General features: G+C 35.5%; 1 protein-coding gene across 2 annotated transcripts in view; it reads right to left on the bottom strand.

Moving 5' to 3' along the window:
• Positions 1-7,918: 7,918 nt before the first annotated feature.
• The window catches only part of LOC129277498 (ral guanine nucleotide dissociation stimulator-like), a 36,706-nt gene continuing 22,936 nt past the window's right edge, over positions 7,919-21,688 (bottom strand). For both annotated transcript variants that reach the window (XM_064110350.1, XM_064110351.1), the window contains exons 7-17: positions 17,928-18,140; positions 17,344-17,447; positions 16,826-16,910; positions 16,396-16,506; positions 15,646-15,771; positions 14,990-15,111; positions 14,563-14,661; positions 13,493-13,877; positions 12,621-12,788; positions 12,080-12,194; positions 7,919-10,098 (exon numbers count right to left, since the gene is read on the bottom strand). In XM_064110350.1, coding sequence (XP_063966420.1) covers positions 9,896-10,098; positions 12,080-12,194; positions 12,621-12,788; positions 13,493-13,877; positions 14,563-14,661; positions 14,990-15,111; positions 15,646-15,771; positions 16,396-16,506; positions 16,826-16,910; positions 17,344-17,447; positions 17,928-18,140 — 1,731 coding nt within the window. In that variant the 3' untranslated portion in view covers positions 7,919-9,895. The remainder of the gene's footprint in view (positions 10,099-12,079; positions 12,195-12,620; positions 12,789-13,492; positions 13,878-14,562; positions 14,662-14,989; positions 15,112-15,645; positions 15,772-16,395; positions 16,507-16,825; positions 16,911-17,343; positions 17,448-17,927; positions 18,141-21,688) is intronic.

The following is a 21,688-nucleotide window of genomic DNA, read 5'->3' as shown; positions in this document are numbered from 1 at the left end:
TACTACACCCGGTTGGGGGGTCCTATTGAGCTGAACAATATAGCTCTCTTTTGGATCTTGTAATCAATTTACATTCTTTTCCCCATTTTTCACTACTTGAAAAATCATAGGGGGGGGGGTCGCCCCTGACCCTCATAATGCTGCACCAAGATGTGAATAGACACAAATAATTTGCTTTACTCAACTTTAATTTATGGTTAAGCTTTACACAGTATTTTCCAACTACTAAACATCTGGCAGTGCATCTCTAGATCTGTTGCATATGGTAGCTAACCTATAAGTGGGGGTGCCAGCTAGAGTGCCATTATACAAAAAAAATCTATGTAAGGCGTATTTGGGGAGGGAGGGGGGGGGGGTGGGGAAAGAAGCGGCAACAGCACTAAATTTTTCCGTTTCGTTTTAGTTTCACCGTCTATTTCTTTCATTTTACTAGAACATTCTTTGGTCCACTAGGGGACTGGATTCCTTGATGTATTTCTACTTCGGGGGAAGCACTTCCGTGATACATATTTTGAAGTTCTTCTTTTATCGACTGATAAGAGATACTTAAAGGAGATACTTGAAAAGTGTGAGCTTTCACCTGAGCAAGGGTCTATACCTACATGCACTGTAAAGCACCTATTAAAAAATGTTAAGCATATTCTTTAAGCCTGTCGCTCTAACAACTATTATTCAGAATTTAAAAAAAAAAGACAAGATGTTTCAACTTTTAAACAAGCTAGATGTTTAAACAAAAGAAAATCATTAAAAAGTTAAGTGTTAGAGTGATGGGCTTAAGTGGTACCTGTGATTTTCAACAACTTCCCAGGATTCCTCTTCTCCCTCCAAAGGAACCCCATAATTTCACCCAATTGTAAACAATAATTGTATCTTTGTGAAAAATACATAATAAAGAAGATACCAAGGAGACAACAACAACAAAAAGAATCATAACAAAGTTTAAATCTGAAATTCATTTTAAGCTTTATTAGCGAACAGGATTCAGCATTTTTAAATGTTACATCCTTTGCAAAACAAATCATCATAATCTATATGTAATTAATACCTTATGAGTATACACAATATCTCATACTTCATATTCTTGTACTTTATTATTGACGATACCCTCTTCACTGCATTGCATTATTAATATGGTTTTGCTCCTTCCACAAAGGAACAAGAATTATCATTCTAAATTAAAAGGAAATGTTACACATATTGCCTTTAAATGATGATTTAGGTCCAAAGGTGTCTTGCATGCTTTGAATCTCTTCTTATAATGCCCATGTAATGTCGATAATATATAAATCTGGATACCTGATCCATGACAATCAGAAATATATTTGAACATTTATTTAAAAAAATATATGAGGCAATTCGATCTGATGTTTATTTTTTGTATTAAGAATGGCTGGAAAATGGTAGTGTTAACATTTTGTTTCTGGGCAGGTATCGTTACTTTGTTACAAGACTACATTATCAAAATGTTGCATTGTGGGTTGTATTCAGGGACCTATAGTTTATATCGGTGATGTTCAAATTCTGGCATACGAGCTTTAAATTATCATAACACAAACCCATCACTTTAAATGCTTGTGGAAATATTATCAGGACCTTTATATTCACACTCTCCAACAAAGTAATAATAGCAGGGCCTGCTGGAAGAATAGTTTTCGGAACTGAAGTGGCTACCCTTGGTAAATATGTCATCATTGTACAGTTGTTGTTTTATTTTAGTTATTAGTTGTAAAAGTAAAAGTAGTAGAAGTAGAAGTAGTAGTAGTAGTAGTAGTACTAGTAGTACTAGTAGTAGTAGTAGTAGTAGTAGTAGTAGTAGTAGTAGTAGTAGTAGTAGTAGTAGTAGCAATAGTAGTAGTAGTAGTAGTAGTAGTAGTAGTAGTAGTAGTAGTGGTAGTAGTAGTGGTAGTGGTAGTAGTAGTAGTAGTAATAGAGAAATAAATTCAATTTTTAACATAGTGTACTGGGTGTTTTGGGAAATTCTCATTTCTAAATTCAATTTAAAAATTATCTGTCTGCTGGTATGACTATGGAATCGACTTTACGTTGATCAATATATATCTTCTCTGTGGATAAACACCAATTGTAATATATTTTAAACACAATACATTACCTATCACTGGTCCTTTGATTTTGGTAACAAGGGCAACATGTGTAATACTCCTCACTGCTCAGTTACCAAGCATAAAAATAATCTTCAATTTATCACAAAAATTATCAATCTATCAATGTATAGATCATTTCAATATGAAGGCACATTGGTCACATTAGAAAAACATAACATAATCTTCACATGGACAGATGATATTATTCGTGATAAAAATGTGTTTTTCATCAATGAAAATCCTAAATGTAAATATTACTGCTATTGAAGCATTCAAAAATATATTTGAATTGATATCACAAAGGCATGCTGGTCAGATTTCTCTTCTTTCTGAATTTATTCCTAGAATACATTATATTCAAGATACAAGAGTTGCAGAGCTGCCAACCTTGTGCAAGCAAAAAAAGGAATCATTATGGCCAAAAAAAGGAATTTCCAACAAAAAAAAGGAATGTGTTAAAACGAACCTTTAAACCACACGCGACAAACATCCAATGCAAAAAGTATGTATGCAGTGAACAATTTAAAAAAAGTTAATCTCTAGGCCTAGTCTGGGCTAAGTAACGGAGTGTTACAAATTGGACCCTTAGTCTTGGGCCGTTTGATATAATCTACCAACTTTAATTAAGTCAGTAGCAGGGCTTGAATTAAGAATTGAGAGGGGCAAGGCCATTTTTAAATGGGCACTTTCAGCTTGGGGCAACCGGCAAAGTGGCCTTGAATGCCCCAAAATTTCAAGGGGTATCAAGGCCATTCTAAAGGGCATGAAGGCCACTTTTATTCTAGTCAAATGGGCACCTAGGCAAATTTATCTAAAAATGACAAGTAGCTAGGCCTTTCATTTTGTATTGCAACCTACTCCGGCACTTATCAAAGTGAAGATCTGTCAAGAAAAATTCTTTCAGGGGCACCAAAATCAGTTCTGGTGAACATTTTAAGGGCTCCATTTTTCTGGGGCTTCCTTTCCACTTCTAAAATAATTCATTGTTTTATGTTGAGTTTCCTGACAAAACTACCAAATTGTAGACTAAGAGAGAAAAAAAAAAGTTGACATCAATTCAGACTTCTCTTCCCAAGTAACATTGTTTTTGCCAAACAGTACCCTTTAAAATTAAAGTGTCTTAAAATGGAAGTGTACATGTAACATTCCACAAATATAGAAGAATTATTCATAAATCAATCTAATCTAAAATTCAAATAGATCTATAGATAAGATTAAGAAGTTGAAATCATTCCACAAAAGTCCCATCGTAAATCACTTCACGGTGTGCACAGCTCAGCCTCAATCACACTGCACGCACACTCAATCATCCCCAGCAGTGACAGCACTATAGAGCAGACATCTAGGCCGCCAGAACCGGGGAAGGAATCTTCCCATTCCTGCTAAACTGAATGCTAAAGTGCCGACTTTTTTAATGAATTCCAAAGGCAGAAGGACATCTCTCTAGTATAAATCATGTGAAACTATCAATAAATGTTGAATATCACCCAGAATTATTACTTCAGGGGACAATGAAGAGCTTTCCAGGTCTTTTCAAAGCCGAATGCATCGTATTTGTTTGATACGAGTTGATGAAAATTAACCAGACAGTACCGTTATCCGAAGGGAATTGATATTAATCAATTCAAGAAAATAGCCTCAAAATTTCATTTCTTTATCACTACAATTAATTTTAAAGTATATGAAAAATATCTTTTGATGATTCAATCTTTAATATATATGATGAGTATTTTTGTAAAATTTTGCAAATGGAATAATAATTTCCCTCAAACCTCCAAATCCCCTCCATTACAAATGGACTCTTCTCTTACTACATTTGGGGAATTACCCTACCCAATTCATCGTACTCCTCGCTCTGCGCTGCAAGAACAAACGTTGGCTCCACTCACCTGAAGAGTGTTGGCCCGTACGTAAAGACAACATATTAGCAGTAACGTTAGATCTAACATTCGGCGGAAATCTGATTTTCGGATCGTTTTTTTGTACATAAAACATCACTTTATAGGAAAGAAATTACATGCAAATTTAAGATAAAATATATGAAATTCAGAAATATCGTACCTTAGACCGCAGTTACTGTTATTTCCTTTCAAATGATGATCAAAACATAATCATCCTCGATCATTTCGTTTGTCATCGTAAGTTGCCATCTTGGATGACGTCATCATCCTTACAGACGTATTTACCAGTCACTATACATCGCGATTCGTACCATGCATGCCGCTCGCATATTCAACTAACGTATATGTACGTGCACGCTATCAAATTATTAAAGTGCGTTGGAAAACCGGCCGGCAGGCGACTACGCACGCGCAAGTACCAGGCTCATCTCGGGCTCAACACGCACTCCACATACATACAATTATGTACACACATTATCAAAATTGTCAAAAAACGTAATTTGAAAAGAAAAACCATAATGCCGTAATTTGAATGAAAAAACGTAATGATTACGGCAAAAACGTAATGGTTGGCAGCTCTGGAGTTGCATAAACTTTCGAATTCAACATCATTGATAACATTGCTAAATCGGGTACATGATTATCAAATAATACTCAATACATAAGGCACAGATATACACACATTCACTGAGTTACACAGATAACTTTCAAAGTTCAGTATACTAAACTTTAAAAAATTGCCAGCTTTTATATACAAGTATATTATATGCAATCCATTGGTAAAATGAAATAGAGTGATTTTCTTATATACACATTTACAAGGAAATAAAATATATATTTTTATATCATTACAAATTTAAGGCAAAACATCAAGAGCTTTTAATACAGTACAAGTCATGTCTTTTAATAAATCAACTTTGTGCTAACATCCCAAAAAAGAAATGAGAATACTTTGTGTTCACGGAAGAATCATATGAGGCCTACTATCATGAAACATAGTTGATTGTATTAATTGGATGTATCAACCTCATTCTGTTAGGTTCACCAAACTTGGCTATTAATAATCTAGTCACAAATACATGCAGACGGGGAATACATTGTGGGGGCATCACGGGGGGCATCATGATCTAGCGGTAACGCTTCTCGTCTCTTGAATCAGAGGGACGTGGGTTTGAATCCCAGCCATGGCAGGTTTTCCATCAGCAAGAAATTTACCCACATTGTTGTGCACTCAACCCAGGTGAGGTAAATAGGTACCCAGCAGGATTAATTCCTTGAAATGCACCGGGTGCTGGAAAGCTGCTTGAGCTAAAGCTGGGGTAATAATAATAATAAATCATTTCTAGATAGATGGCGCAATATAAATGCCTATTATTATTAATAATACATATCTGTGTACAATTCAGCCATCTCTTTGTCTTCCTAAAGTCTGTGTGCCTCAGTTTGTTTGTTAGACCTGAATAACTGACTCATCAAACACAGGGCCCTGTCTTACAAAGACTTACGATTGATCCAATCAACCACAACTATGGAAAGCCAGTAACGTCAACATCTTAAATACATGTTTGTTCAAAATATTTTCTAGATATAATGTATATTCATACATTCACGGTTTTCTTGACAATTCAGTATGCTTCTCTCTGTTTTCAAAGGACATTGTGCAAATACCCTAAACCATATTTTCTAGATATAATGTATATTCATACATTCAAGGTTTTCTTGACAATTCAGTATGCTTCTCTCTGTTTTCAAAGGACATTGTGCAAATACCCTTAAAAAAGAATTATGACACTGATGGATTTTCATACACTTGAGGTTGATCGGATGAATCGTAACTCTTTGTAAGACAGGGCCTTGACACCTGATTACATGAATTTTAAGTACACATGCACTTTATTGATTTATTCTTGAATTAAGTTGATAAATTAGAATGGATTTAAAGAATCAAAGATGGATTTATAATGCACATATACAATGATGGTAGTGAAAACAAAAGAATTGTACATACTTTATTTTTATGATGTGCTCAAGTAACCGCTACGATTGAGCTTAACATATATATGGGGTGTAAAAAGAAAATCTAAATCAAACAACTTTTCTAATTTATTAATAGTACCTTGCCTGGTACTATTTAACTGAGGTTCACTCACTTATGTTTATAGTTGTGTGAAGCAAGGAGGAAGTGAACCAATTTTAATTATGCATAAAAAAATGTAACGTCAGTGATGAATGCTTCTAGAAACCAAAATCAAGGTATCATTCAAGTTATATTTTCCAAGTGATATATATATTTTCAATGATGTCATTGATTCAAGATATTTCTTACAACCAAAAATATATAAGTTGAGTTTCAGTCTTTGAGCATTCTTATTTTTTAGCATTCAGATCGTTAAAACAACTCATTACAGAAATAAAAATTGATGGAGCATCTTGATTATTCAGCAATATTGACAGGGGGCACAATACAGAAAAGGGATAATATCTAAAATTGTATGAAAGAAACTAATAAAATCAAAGGAAAATTCGAGAAAATGTCTGATGGCAGAGTTACTTTTGTTTCTTTACAAATATTGAAGAAATACTCAATAATCAAAGAAATAGGCCTTCAACTCTACCGAGGTATTCCAAACTTAAAGCATAGCAGGAAAAAGAAGGAATGTTAATATCAAAGCACAATAATTGATAAAACAATTAAGTAATATAAACTATTGTAACTATAATTCAAAATTTGCTAAATGAACTAACAAAGTTACAATTGCAAATACTATTTATAAAAAATAATATCCCCACAATATTGGAATTGCATATCTGCAAATTTGTTAATGATATTGTCAGTTGTTTTTCATGATTGTCATATTCAAAATTGCAGTAATATAAAAATAAACGGCTCTTAACACACACACATGCACATGAAATTAAGTCATATTAACTGGCAAAATACAAAGTGAAAATGGGAGAAAATAACCAACTTGTGCAGACATTCTGTGGTGTTAAAAAGTAGGAATGGATAAAATAGAGAATCATGAAGAATGTAAAAATAAACAAAATATGTACTTTAAATTTGGTAATAAGAAATTACTGGAATGTCATGCAATAGCTGAATTTATAACTTGCTGTCTCATCACATTTCAGCTACAAAGGGGGGGGGGGGGGGGGGTGGCTGACTATTTTGAGTTCAGGGGGACATTTCACAAAGATTTATGTATGATTTAGATTTGCACTTAAATGCCTAGTTGCGTGCGGTATAAAAAAAGGCGTGACTGCATTGGCCAGATCATGCCAAGAGCACGCGTGCAACTACATATTGATCAATAAGATTGTGCGCTGCATATCATAAACGCATCTGCATTAAAGTGCGACTACATGTATATAGTCACACTTACTTCTTTGTGAAACACCCTACGTGACTGTAAAGTTCACATCACAATAGATTAATGTTTGTTGTTGTTATTCACTATTTAAAGAGGTCTAAAAGCATCAAGTTAATAAGATAGGAAGTTCTACCGTACACATCCAATAGTTTGAATGATAATGTGACACTAATTGGCACCAATTTCATCAATTGCCCTTCGCCAGTGAAGAAGGCGACAGTCCGTCGTCAAAACTGTCACAGGTAATTTTCAAACTATTGGATGTGTATAGAGAACTTTATACTTATTGATATAGCCTCCCGATGATTGTGATGAATCAATTAAGATCCCATCAACAACCCACAAATGACGAGGGGTTGAATTATCCCTTCCCCTTTTTCATTAAAATAAATCAGGTATATGAGTTGTAACCATGGTGGTACAAATCAGTTATTTTTTTCCAATTGCTTTGTGTGATTTGAATTAGAAGGGAATGTTCCTAAACAAATACCTTACAAATATCATCAGATTGAAGAAGAAATACACAGGAAATGACTACAGAAATACATTCATGTATTAAAAAATATTCTGATTTTGGCACAAAATTTGTTAATCTATAAAGCATAATTAGATTGGGAATTGAAATAAAAAGTGATCGATTTGATTAATCACATTTTAAAATCATTATGTACCTTATCTTCATTAAGAGTTGGAGAATTAATTTTAAATGGGCAAGAAAATGAGAAACATGGGAATCCCATTAAAAATTTAAATATTTGAAAAATTATACAGAAGATCTGAAAATGCATTGTCCTAGCTTCAATGAAGTAGTTGTTATAATTCTAATTAAGCCCCCAGTAATTTTAGGAGTAATAATAGCCAAGTATTTTAGGAGCTTACATGTAAGTAAAATTAGTCTTTATGAGTACAGGCAAGAATGGCATTGTAATAAAAACCTAAACATATAAGATGCTTTGCACAATAACACATGACAAAATAACTGTACAGGGGCATGCATGTAAACGTATAAACATTGTTAGATGTTCCAACAAGACATCCTGACTTTCCCGAATTACTCTCAGGAAATGGGTTCAAAAATATATTCATAACTCCTCAAATTTTGCAAGTAATTGAATCATAATAGTAAATGAAAGATCAAATTGACATCTGGAGAGATTTCTTAATCCTAGAAATCATAAAAAGGCACAAAATGATACAAGAATTGTATTCCATTTGTTGAAGTGAATTATTATATAGTTCAGGGGGGGGGGGTGGGGTGGTGTCCAGAAAAATTCCAAACAATGGTAATAAAATGTTGCAATTATAACTTTGAGTGGTAAATCATAAAAGTGATTGATTAATTATTCATTACATGTATATTTGGTCAGAAAGCATATATAACATATAACAAATGTTCATAATCTAGCATTTGGGGGAAAAAAATTGAGCTGCAATTCATATAAAAAAGGGAGTGAGCAAGACTTTCGAAAAATAAACTTTATAGAAAAAAAATCATCATGCACTTAACATTTAAGGGCTGAGTATAGACATTTTGTACACTGTGTCAGTAACATGCAAAGGTGTTGCCTGATATTGCATAATTCTTCTTTATTTAGACTCCTGCACGCACATCTTATGAGACCAAAGTCATGACATCCACATACATAGTTTTGAAGTAGCATTTTTTTGTACTTCGGACAACAGAATGCTTAAAAGCATGATTTGAAGGCATTTGAATCATTATCCATGAGTGGACTCTTTGATAGAATTTTATTGTTAAATCAGATTTTAACGCACTTATATTCTAATGATTATTTTAAAGAAGGCCCTTTGTAATAATTCAGATATTTGATTATCAAATATTGAACGATTGAATACTGCAATTTTCATCCCATTGCATGCTTGAGAAGTCATTTTTAAAAGGAGACAAGATTGATTCTCATCTGTGGCAGTTGAAATCTATGCTTCCTCCATTGCCAAATCATAAACAATATGTTGCCAAAGAAAGATTAAGTAAATTCCCTAATTGAAATTAGGACATTGATGGCTTTCTATACCTGAGATTAATTGGATCAATCTCAATTCTCTGTAGAATGGCGCACAATCATCAAAATAAACTAGATGGCATGGCAAGCACTATCACGCATTCGATGTATAAACCACTTGGTGTCAATATATTCTACACATTGAACCTGTATTTTCTTAATTGCCTTGTTTTTTGCATAGCAAATCTGTATGTGAATCATTCTCTGCACACTGTTTCCCCTAAACCTGATGGAGACTAAGCTGGCATATATGTGGAATGGAGTCTATGGAAAACATGTTATAGAGCAAAATCATTCAGTCTCAGACGAGTTAACACAATATTAATACTCTCTACTTTGAATTCATTATCGGTCACCGTTTCCATAGATCCAATGTCCACTCTTAACACGCATGATTGAAAACTAATGAACATCATTCAAGACCGATCACATCCATGTACATGTCCTGTAAGTTCAGTCCGTCCTCAGCGTCATCGTGCCGTGCAGGAGGGGGGATCTCATCTAGCTTCTTCATGAACTTTGACCCACGACATGCGCTTGATTAGGGGACGTTTCGATCCCTTTTGACTTCCTCCTCGCACACTCTTCTTTTTCTTGCTAGAGTCCTCAGCTTCTACGGACTTACTTCGAAGGAGGAAATTAGGCTGGGCAGCTGTGTTCATTGCATAGAAGACATTAGCATCTCCAGGTATGATGAGTTCTATGATAGTCAAATTAAGGGAGAAAAGGGTTGATAATAAAGGCACTTTTAAGACATTCTTAATGTCCTAACTTTTTAAATAAATGAACATTTTTGCTATATATGATACTGTATGTACAAATCCAGAGATATCATACCGGTAAGTAAATAATTTTTTTGGCAGTATGTGTTTCTCCTTTTTTCTTTTTTTTTGTACTGAGTGTCATCAAGAATTTTTACTCACCAATATACAAGTTTTCATTTCTTAAAGTACTGCTTTTAATAAGGTTAGATTTCAAGCAAATCTTTTATTATTGCTTCCACCAGAGGAACATCAAATCAAATGCCGATAGAAAGGTTTAAAGAGCCAGAACCTTTGTTGGTATCATAAGGAGACCTACTTCACATGTTGTGTAAAATTCATTGTTTGGAAAAAATGACAGAAAATGATGTTGGATGAAAAATATTGGTGTGCAAAATATATCCACAAGACATGCAAATAGGGTAATATATTGAAGGAAACTGAATAACCTTTCAATTAATGCCTCATAAATGGCATTTTAAGATTGTCTTAAGAGGATTAAGTGTGCATCAGCAAAGCTAGAAATACAAAGAATTGGGAGAATGTGATATTTTCAGGTATATGACCTCTGTAACCTTTGAACTGTTGACCCCAAAATCTAATGAAAGCATTGTCCCTCCAATATGCAACCACGAATTAAGTTCAGAGCTGATCCCGGAAAAGGTTCTTCAATCATCATTAGAGCAAAATTGTCAATCTCTGTAATGACCTCTGAAAACTTCGACCAGATGACCCCAAATCAAATCTGATAATTATCACCATATAACGCCTCTGGCAACCACATATCTTAAGCAGAGACATAAAGGCCGGGATTTATGAAGGTGGTTTGGAAAACCGTTGGTTGATGAGCCCATAGTTTATGCAAATTTCATGTACAAATTATGCTTAATTTACCACGTATATTTAAAAATGTCCAATGATGATGCACGCTTTTATCACATTATGCCAAATTGTGGCCTGTTGCGGTGGTTGAACACAATATTTCATTCATGAGTTCTCTGTTTTGAATAATTAAGTCCACTGTTAAAAAGAGTGGACTCATGAATTAAAATGGGTGCTCAACCATGGCAACAGGCATCAACCTGGCGCACTGTGACAAAAGTGCACATCAGCGTGGGAAAATTTCTAATACATACATGGAAAATTATGCAAAATTCATACAGGAATTCTGCCTAAACCATGGGTTCAACCTGTGGCTTTCAGAACCACATTTGTGAAATCGTGCCAGTAAGACTGGGCTCAAATTCTTCATCTACATTGAAGTAAGGAATGGTAATCAATCTGTTAAGCACTTTAGACATTGATGACATGAATTAAAGGGATCGTTTCACTTTGAGAGCAGCTGATATTCTCAAACTGAGATGAAACATGTGTATGAGTGCCTGTATTTAGTTGTCCTTAAAAACCTTAAACAGTCCACAATATAAGATGAAAAAGTCTAATGTAGATACAAGAAGCAATTTATCAGCCTGATTTTGAGAACCATCTGTAAGACAAGTTCAGTTTATGACCAGTTTTCTCCAATTCAATAAGTCTGTTGGCTGTGTTGACTGTCTTCTGCTGTGTGTATCTCCTATGCACACATTACTATTAGCTGTACTGTACATTCAGTGTACCTTGTACACACTGCATGTTGGTCATGCTGTGTTCATCTAGAATTAATGTGTTGTGGTGCACAGATTCGCTGTATACACATAGTCATGGAAACCAACCCCCAATTATTTTCAAACTTTGGTTTACATCTCTAAAATTTTTTAATAATTCCTGTAGATATGATACTTTGAAACTTTTGGGATGGTATTTTTACACTATAAGCCTAATGTTTAGCCTATTTTCAAGAACCAAAATGATAATTTTTAAAATCAGAACAGTTAAATAATCACTTTAAGTGCTATACAAAAGGATAATGTTATTAATTACCTCTATCATCAAGTAGTTGAATGAGCTGAAAATCCTGGTAATCCCAAGGCTCTGGAATGTGATGCTTCATCAGAGCAGTCTTGATGATACTTGGAGTATGCTCTTGGTGAGTGATCTGCAACAAAGTATGGGACAAAAGTTCTGTTTAGCAAACTTTCCCAATTTGTCAGAAACATGTTTCTATACATAATAACAAACCCAATCTGACAGGAGCTTAGAAGAGGAACATGTTTACAATAGTTGGTGAAGACCTTACAATGGTTGGTCAACACGAAGACATTGACCAAAACAATCTGTGCATCATTATTTTACTCTGAATTGAGGGAGTGGACCAGTTGGTGAGGAGAGGCGATATGATAAGAAACCGATAAAATGATTGAGCATCGTAGTTCCAAAGTTGGAGGTGGTAAAGATATAGTTTCATGTTATACTTCATGTAGAATTATTGATTAAGTATTGATTAAGTATTGATTAAGTGTTGATTAAGTATTGAAGTATTGAAAATATGATGTAGGTCTTATAATCATATAACACTACTCACCACAAGACTCCTGTAGATATTTCCATCTCCTTCTTGCTGCAGACTGTCATCGAGACCAACTCTGATGATACGACAAGAATGAGATGGTAAATCCCAACCTTGAGGACCGGTGGACCTCCGTCTTTCAAGGGTAGGGAGGGAGGTCAGGGAAAGAGAAGCCTTCAGACTCTGCAAATTGGAATAAAAAAATATAATGAATAGCCATGACAGATTAGTTCTTTGATATTTCCACATATAGTCTGTTAGCAATGCTCATAATCCCACCTACATGTAGGCTCCATTGCACAAAATTTACCATTATGGTAACTTTGCCATATAATGGTAACTTGCATGAAATCCTTGATTTTGATTGGCTGTTGATCATCGTTGCCATGGTATTTACCACTGGATGGCAAAGTTACTATGATAGTAGCTTTTATGCAACAGGGCCCTGATGTCACACTCTGTGAGGGTTGTAATCAAATCATTTTTTTTTTTGCAATCTATTTTCTTCTCAGCATAAAGAATTATATACAACATGTTCAACAATGACAAATAACATGCATAAGAGAAAACACGGAAACCACAAAGATATTTGTAAAAAACTTGTGAGTAATAAATAACATTGACTCAATAGACCGATATTGCTGTCGTCACGACTCGGGGCAAGACTACTTCTGGAAATGTATATGTGAAATCTTCCTCAAAGCCATTCAATATTATAAAGTTAATATAAAGAAGTTCTCTAATAGGTGGAGGAATGTAGCAAAAGAGGGAAAAAGCAAAGCAACATTTAGACAAATATTATTAAAACAATGTTGAGTACAATCAAAATAAAGAATTCCAAATACACATTCTTATTCTGCTGGAGACAAGTGCTTTACAATTCTCACCCTTTGAGGTTTAATCGGACTGTTCTCAACCGACAACAGACTTGAATCTCTACTACCAGCTTCCGATGAAGACGATAATGACAAAGATGTCGTGCCTGATGCCGCTGAAGACGACGTCGAAGAGGCTGAATGCGTGGGAGTTGGCAGTTGATTGTCGATGCTTGCGATGCTCATGCTGTCGTCCGACGATGGCGTTGAGGACGTGCTACTGCTGATGCTGCTAGTGCTACTGTGATTCTTGGCTTCAGGGCCCGTCCTGACACGGCACGAATCCTTCCCATTGCTGCTGTTTGTATTGGAATATGACGAAGAGTTCATGCTCTCCGTCGTACTGTTTGTGCTTGTGCGATTTTTGAAGTCCTCGGCCGTGAAGCTGAAGAACTTCCTACGGAAAAGTGGGGTAAGCAAGAAACTAGGGTTTGGACAGGATCTTGGAGGGGAGAGGGAGGAGCAGAGGGTAGGGAAGAGAGGTTTCGCAAAGCCCGATATTGATCTCGAGGTCGGTCTGGACTCCTCTGGGCTGCGATCAGGGGATAGGAGCATTGACATGGGGCGGGAAGGAGTGGACACCGGTCGTGTTCGGCTACCAAGATGGAAATTGGGGTAAAGTTTTCTGTTTGTAGCTCGGGGTGACGTTTCTTTTGTGGGTCTAGGTTAGAGATAATTAATATAGCATTGGGGATGGTTAGTTTAAAAAAAAATCATTGTAATATATCATATATCAAGTCATAAATAAGATATAAATTATAGCATGATCTTGTAAGCCTGAATATTGTCAATACCTCTCCCTTATACCTAGTGTTTTATTTCAGTCAGTGCAACATATTGTACTGAATCAATTTTCAGGCATGTACATTCCTATGAATGTACTGGACTAAAAAGCATCTTTAGATGCATTGCCTTTATTCAATAAAGTATGTTTACTCTAAAAGCAATAAAACAACTATAAGAAAAAAAACACCCCCCCAAAAAAAAAAAAAAAAACAACAACAACACACAAGTCAAAGTCCAGGTTACAGTCAATCTGCCAGTAGTAAATTGTGCATGGAGACTTTCATTTGATTATTTACCTGTATGTCCTGGGTTTCTCAGCTTTGGTCATAGTCGGTGTAGTTGGAGCAGAGCTGGGCATCATGTTAGATGACTCCAATTCCTCTGATAATGTGCAGCTGTAATAATAACAAAAGTTATTATAACTATGAGTAGATCTGGAGTTGGTTTGGAGTAGGGTGGGGCTAAGGGGCATTGCATCCCTCTAGACATTTAAATAAGGGGGAGAGGTGTCTATTTTAACAACTTTTAAATATCCCAACTTTCTTATTGTTTGTCCAATATTGTTCAAACTATCACCTATCAACTTGTCTTATTTTCCTCTAAAAACATATTTTACATTTGGGTTGGATTGCCCTGGAGCAATATATTCCTTATGTATACACATAAGTTGTTTGTTGTAAAAGTGGAACAAATAAAATTGAAATTTAATTTGAATAGACTTACCATTGTTGGTATGAAAGAACATTGATGTTATTGAACCAGTCTAGAAACTTCTCATCAGGTAAGATCTGATAGGTCTTACTCGCCATCTGAAGTAATCGAATTTGAGCAACAACTTCAAACTCCTGATTAAAAAAAAACAAAAATTTGCAGTGTTTAGCTGTAACCTTTGAGCAGCTTCCCCTTTCGCTTTTCTGATTGGGTTAAGACAATCAAAATAATAGTACTTTTCTTTAAAAAATGTAAGCAAATTATTATTCTTTAAGGTGGTGGGATTAACTTTCATTTCCAAAGTAATATGGATGTAAGCATCTTTTGAAGAATATTTTAAGAGAAGAAAATACTTTCAATAAATATCAGTAAAGAAAAGATAAAATATATCATATGAAACCAAATGGTTGACTTGTCGCTCACTCTCTAAGTTTGATGCAAAAATTATCTTACTGTTTTTAACTGTAACGAAACCAATATTTATATGCACCGTAAAAAAAATTGTCAAGTGAACGTAAATACATGTATAGGCTTATTAGTGGCTTTCAGAAAGTGATGGCAATTGTCAATTCAAAGAATAAACAGCACCAAATGTCTCATTTATGCCATACAACTGTACAGTTGAGACAAAAACATTGTATTAAAAACAATTAACAGGAACAAAGTACCTTTCTCTTCTTCTCAAAGTTGATGAGTCCATCCTCTATCGTATCAGGATAGGCTGAGTCGATCTTGATAAGATCTGATAGGAATGTTCCTAAATAGGGCACTGTCCCATTCACTTTACCATGCCACTAAAGATAAACAAAACAATCAAACAAAAAAATAAAACCCCCAAGATTACCACTGATTGTTCCAACAATCATTGTTGAAGCATTCCATACGTAAAGGTTCATTCATAGTTAACGCTTTGCATTTCTATTGAGGTGAAAAAAACCCTCATATTTACCCCCCCCCAAAAAAAAAAAAAATATATATATATATATATATGTATATATTATAGTTTGATTTTTTTGTGGAAAGGGGATGGAGGGGACAGGAAAACAATTTTCATGTGGGAAACATCGCATGTCGAAGCATTCCATACGTAAAGGTTCATTCATAGTTAACGCTTTGCATTTCTATTGAGGTGAAAAAAACCCTCATATTTACCCCCCCCCCCAAAAAAAAAAATATATATATATATATATATATATATGTATATATTATAGTTTGATTTTTTTGTGGAAAGGGGATGGAGGGGACAGGAAAACAATTTTCATGTGGGAAACATCGCATGTCTTTCTTTATCACAATATCAATAATTTTATTTCATAAATTGCTGATACCTGTCATATGGGAACAATAACATTTTCCTAATTACAATAAAATCAGGTTTATAGAAACCATAATTAAAACTATAAAATAATAATAATTACTGAATCTCTTCTCGGTACAACCAGCTTATCTGAGCTCATCATTTTGCGCAATGACTTGGTCACTTTTTTGCTGCTCCTTGGTGAAATAGTGGCAAACTTGGCTGTACCTTCCTGCATGAAGATAAGAGCATATCAATTAATTCAACATGTTTTGTTCGTGAAAAATTTTACAAGCAAAAAAATATTCCTCATTTAAAAAAAAGGGGTTGGGCACACTTGGGTCAAAACGGCTTATTTACATTACAAAATTTGATAATGGTTCTCAAAGGGGGGGGGGGGGGGGGGGCACGGGCCGGATGTGCCCCCCCTGGATCCACCACTGTCACTGGGAGAACAGTTTTTGGAACTGCAGTTGCTACCCTGGCTAAAATATGATGATACATATACATAGCAACAGTGAAAAAATAATAATAAATCAAAGCTTGAATACCTTATTGATGATTTGTCTCCACGTTTCAAAGTTGTTGTCATCTACAAAGATATTGGCAAGATCTTCAAAAAGTACTAAGGTAGATCTAGGAGAAAAAAACCCAACACATCCTGATGTAAACAACAGAATACACTATGCAGTATTTATTGTAGAGTGCTTAGAGACTTATGATGAAGAGGTATTACGTGCTATAAAGCAATTATTATTAAACATAAGACACAATCATGTCATAGTAAAGGCTTTAAATGTACAAAGACTAATGACATGTAAAGGACCGATATTAATTTAGATGAAAAGCATGAATGAGGAAACTCTTGAGGAAGTTTAACTCCAGTACCCCTCTTTTTAAGGGCAGAGACAGAAAAGGTTTGGGAAACAGCATAATTTCAGCAACATTTGAAAATATCTAGTATCGATTAAAGGACAAAAACTTTAAATTTCATTCTGATGGGGAGGCAACTGCCCCTAATGCACCCCCCACCAGGGATGGGCCCTTAATTGGATTTTTGATGACTTACTTGGGAACTGAATTCCACGACCTTCTTAATCTATGAATAGGGTGAGATTGAAGGGCTGAGATGATTGCTTTCAATGCTGAAAAATTCTTTAGCTCTCTACATGCCTAGAAAAAATAAAATTGAATGCATTATTACAGGTAATCAAGGCATACATAGAAATTCATACCTCAATGACCTTATGATCTCATGACCCATAAAACTGCTTAGATCATTGTCGATCCTATGTGCCGGCCTACACACAGCATATTGGAAACATCCATCATCTAAACAGAACATTCTCTTTATCATTACATGTATGTTCATCTATAAAAAAATATGACCAAATGTATTCTGCTACATCTAAGCAGTACTCTATCAAGCAAAAGAAATTTAAATGATTCCAAACCATACAGAGTCATTATAATAATATTTACATTTATATAGTGCTGATACTTCATGTTTCTAAGTGCTTTAAATTGTAATTATTATTACCTTGGTCATCCGATCATTGCATGCCTGCACACAATGTATGCACTTTCTCCACTCCCTGGGGAGCATTCCAACAAAAATAATACATACTGATTAATAGCAGATATCTTATTTACCTGAGCCACGTCAATCCATTTGCTGATGACAAGACCTCTCATGATTGGCCTCAGTAATTTGTCTTCCAAGATGGTTGACATGACTTTCATTGTGATGTCATTGAATTGGTCTACTGTTGCCGCAACTGTTGTAGGGTCAACACCATGTTTCTTGTCTCTCCTTGACCAGATGGACCCAAGACAGTGTTGAGGGATAACCTTCTGAAAGAGTGCCTGTAAAAACAGAATGGTCATGATTTAAAGTGTTCCACTCGATTTCTTCTGATAACAAATATACTGCTAATATATAGAAAGAAAATTTTGAGAATCGTATTCAAAACTAAGCCTGAGTCGAATCGATTATTAAGCCGGTGTTCGATCGAAGACGTCGAACTCCGATTTCGTTTTGATGAATTCGATGCATCAACGAAATTACCAAATTGACTAGAAAACACAAAATCTTTTGTTTGATAGTCCTGTTATACACAATTTATCTTCATATTTTCAAAACTTTAATTTACTTACTTGGTTCCTACTCTCTTTTGTGAGTTTTGCAGGTATAAACGCATCAAGAGAACGAACTGGTCGCTCGATGATCGAGCAGCTACTACATACTTGTCTTCGATTAGTTCACTACTACCGTACTACGCAACGCTCCGTATATCGCGCCACATATATGCACGATGACTCGATCGTAGCCTCATTTTAAATCATGTGATCACTCTCGTTTTGAAAGCGATCACATGATCAATGTTGTAGAGGCGCATTTTTTCAAAATGTGTTGACTCAAGACAATGCATGAATTCTTTGCATGATTTTTGACGAGTTTTTTAATGCTTGCAATTAAATTACGGTCATTGTTCCTCCCGATAAGGGGTTTCATCCACATGACCAGTATTATCATTTGTGCATCACATCATGTTTCATCAGCATTTGTCAAGTGAATCATTTCAAATCGAGAAAAAAAATTGTCTAGAAATCATCATATTGAATTCCATGTACATGTAGTTCGTGTTAATGACAGTTGCATCATTTGCATGTTTATTTAATTGCAATTTTGCATTACGAATTTACGATCATTCTTGTCTTTTAGTTTCTATTCATATTTATATTTTTTTTACTGTTTATTCAAAGTTTGTATTCTATTCTAATATCCAGTATTTTGAAAATTGTTGTGGAATGAGTAAATGACTTGAGTTTGTAATTGTTTTTTAGTAAGAAAATTATCGAAGAAAATACAAAAATAAAGTTGATATGGTCATCACATAAGTTTGCCGACGCTGTTTTAGCAGCATCATCAATCTCCCCATGAAGCACAAACCAGGTATGTACTAGTATTATGTACATCAATCTATTGATTCACTATTAGTAAAAGAGTTTGGAGCTACACTTTCCCAGACATGTATCTTATTAAAGTAGAATTTCTATTCCTGTGCATTACATTACTTAAGTACAGTCAGATGCGATGACAAATTAATCAGCCGGACATTAGAGCAAAGACATTTGAAGGGACTACCCCCCCCCCACTATTCCCCGCCTCGTTCCATCACATATTCAAAGGTTGGATTAAATTGACCAAAACTCCAAGTTTATCCCCCTGACGAGCTTGCCTTGAACGTGTGTTTGGCGTGTGCTTTGACGTGTGTGCCTTGAATGGGGGTTTGGAGTGTGTGCCTTATTAGAGGATGACAAAAGGCAGATTAATTGGTGCAAACTCGAACAAAAGACCAAATCTCGTTAATCCTCTCGAACAAGACAGAGGCAACGGGCGATGCATGTAATGGCTAATGACACTATACACAAGAATGATTTAAGGTTACTTTGCGTTTAACCTTCACATCATTAACAGCTCTTCAAATAATTGTTCTGAACTACATAGCAGTATACCGAACGTTTGCCCATTCGTCATACGTCGTTAATTCACTTTAATCATTGTGCGGAGATTAGGATTTAAGAATTAAGTACTTTTGTCATTGGTGTATATTGAATGGGGAAAGCGAGCAAGGTTTGGGAGTATTTCGCTAAGACGTCAGATTCTAGTGTCAAGTGTAAACTGTGTGATGTAGTTTATAAGTACACGGGAGGATCCACAACTACGATGAATAGTCATCTTGTAAAGAAACACCCGAACACCGTGACTGCGCCTGACCAACGCCAAGGACCTATAACCTCCTTCTTCAAGACCCCGCCCACACGAAGGAGGAGTGAGGAAATAACGGAAGGCATTGTATCATTAGTTGCGAAAGACGGGCTACCCATAAGTTGTGTAGAGGGAGAGGGGCTCCGGGGACTCATTCGAACCATTGAACCAGGTTACAGCATGCCCACCAGGTGTACCGTTACTAATAGACTAAAGGCGTTATATGACGTGAAGAGGAGAAGTGTCCGCGAGTTACTTGGAGAGGTGCCCTCCGTTGCCTTGACGACAGATTGCTGGACAAGTGTAGGGACTAAAGACTATATGACTGTCACCGCCCATGCAATTGGCGACAGGTGGGAGAGGCAAAACTTTATCTTGGAAACAAGACCCGTAAGGGGCATTGAAGACGACGATGAGCCTCAGCGCCACACAACCGAGGCCCTACAAAACCAGCTCAGGTGTGTGACAGAAGAGTGGGACCTTATGGACAAAGTTGGTGGCGTTGTCCATGACAACGCTGCTAATGTACGTCGAGTTGGGGAGGGAATCTTGGCTCATGACATCGGCTGTGCAGCTCATACACTGCAGTTATGTGTTAACTCTGCATTGAACTCTGTTCCGAGTATTAGGAACATGTCTGTTGCCGAGACGAGGCTGGTTGGCCATTTTAAGCACTCCGTGGTCGCAACCAACGCCCTGGAGTCCAAACAGAAGCAGATGGGAATTGAAGAACACAAGCTGATTCAGGCAGTCAAAACTCGATGGAATTCAACATTCGACATGTTGCTTCGCCTGAAAGAGCAGAGATGGGCTGTTTGTCGAGTCTTGAGTAACCGGCGTTACACCAACCAAACAGATGCGTGGGCATTAGAACTAACAGATCAACAGTGGCGATTGCTAGAAGGTCTCCTCGACAGCCTGGAACCGTTCAAGGTGAATATACATAAATATTATGTGTAACTGTTTTATCCAAGATACTTTGGATGAAATTTTACAAATCAATTCTGGCTACCATCACTATTTATCATAAATAAAAATATATTTAAAAAATCAACCAATGTAATTAGAAAATCAAATTGTATTATTTTTAAAGTATAATTTCTCATATATTTATGAAGATCGAAGAAATAACTGGAATTAAAAAAAATGTGTATAAAAATAATTACACCAGCCTATATATTGCGATACATATACAGTTGTGTTAAAAAGTTAGTGAACCCCACCACAAAATGCACGACATAACAAATTGACAATGTCCAGCAAGCCTAGAGAACCAAACATTATTGAATGCAATATTTTATCACCTGACTTCACAATTAAATATCTAAAACATGGTTTTAAGCAACTAAGTTTTGAGCAACACTCTATAATGATCATCATGCTTTAGTTTATCATTAAAACATCAATAAATTTTGGAGGAAATTTTGGTTGCATTTTGGTTTTAAAATCACAATCACAATGACCACTTGATTGGAAAACTAGCAGGAAGCATGTAAAACCCTATTTGTAGTTTAGTCAGTTTAAAGATAAATGCCAGTTGTGGAAATGATTTCAAAATCAGTTCGCACAAAATCCAATCATATGACTTCTCATATGTCTGTAGGTATAAATAAATAAACAAAATATGTGCAAAAAGATTCTG

This window comes from Lytechinus pictus, chromosome 15 (genome assembly GCF_037042905.1).
Source record: "Lytechinus pictus isolate F3 Inbred chromosome 15, Lp3.0, whole genome shotgun sequence".
NCBI classification, from domain to species: Eukaryota; Metazoa; Echinodermata; class Echinoidea; order Temnopleuroida; family Toxopneustidae; genus Lytechinus; species Lytechinus pictus.
The sequence above is the reverse complement of the archived record's forward strand: the minus strand, read 5'-3'. Positions and strand labels throughout refer to the sequence as shown.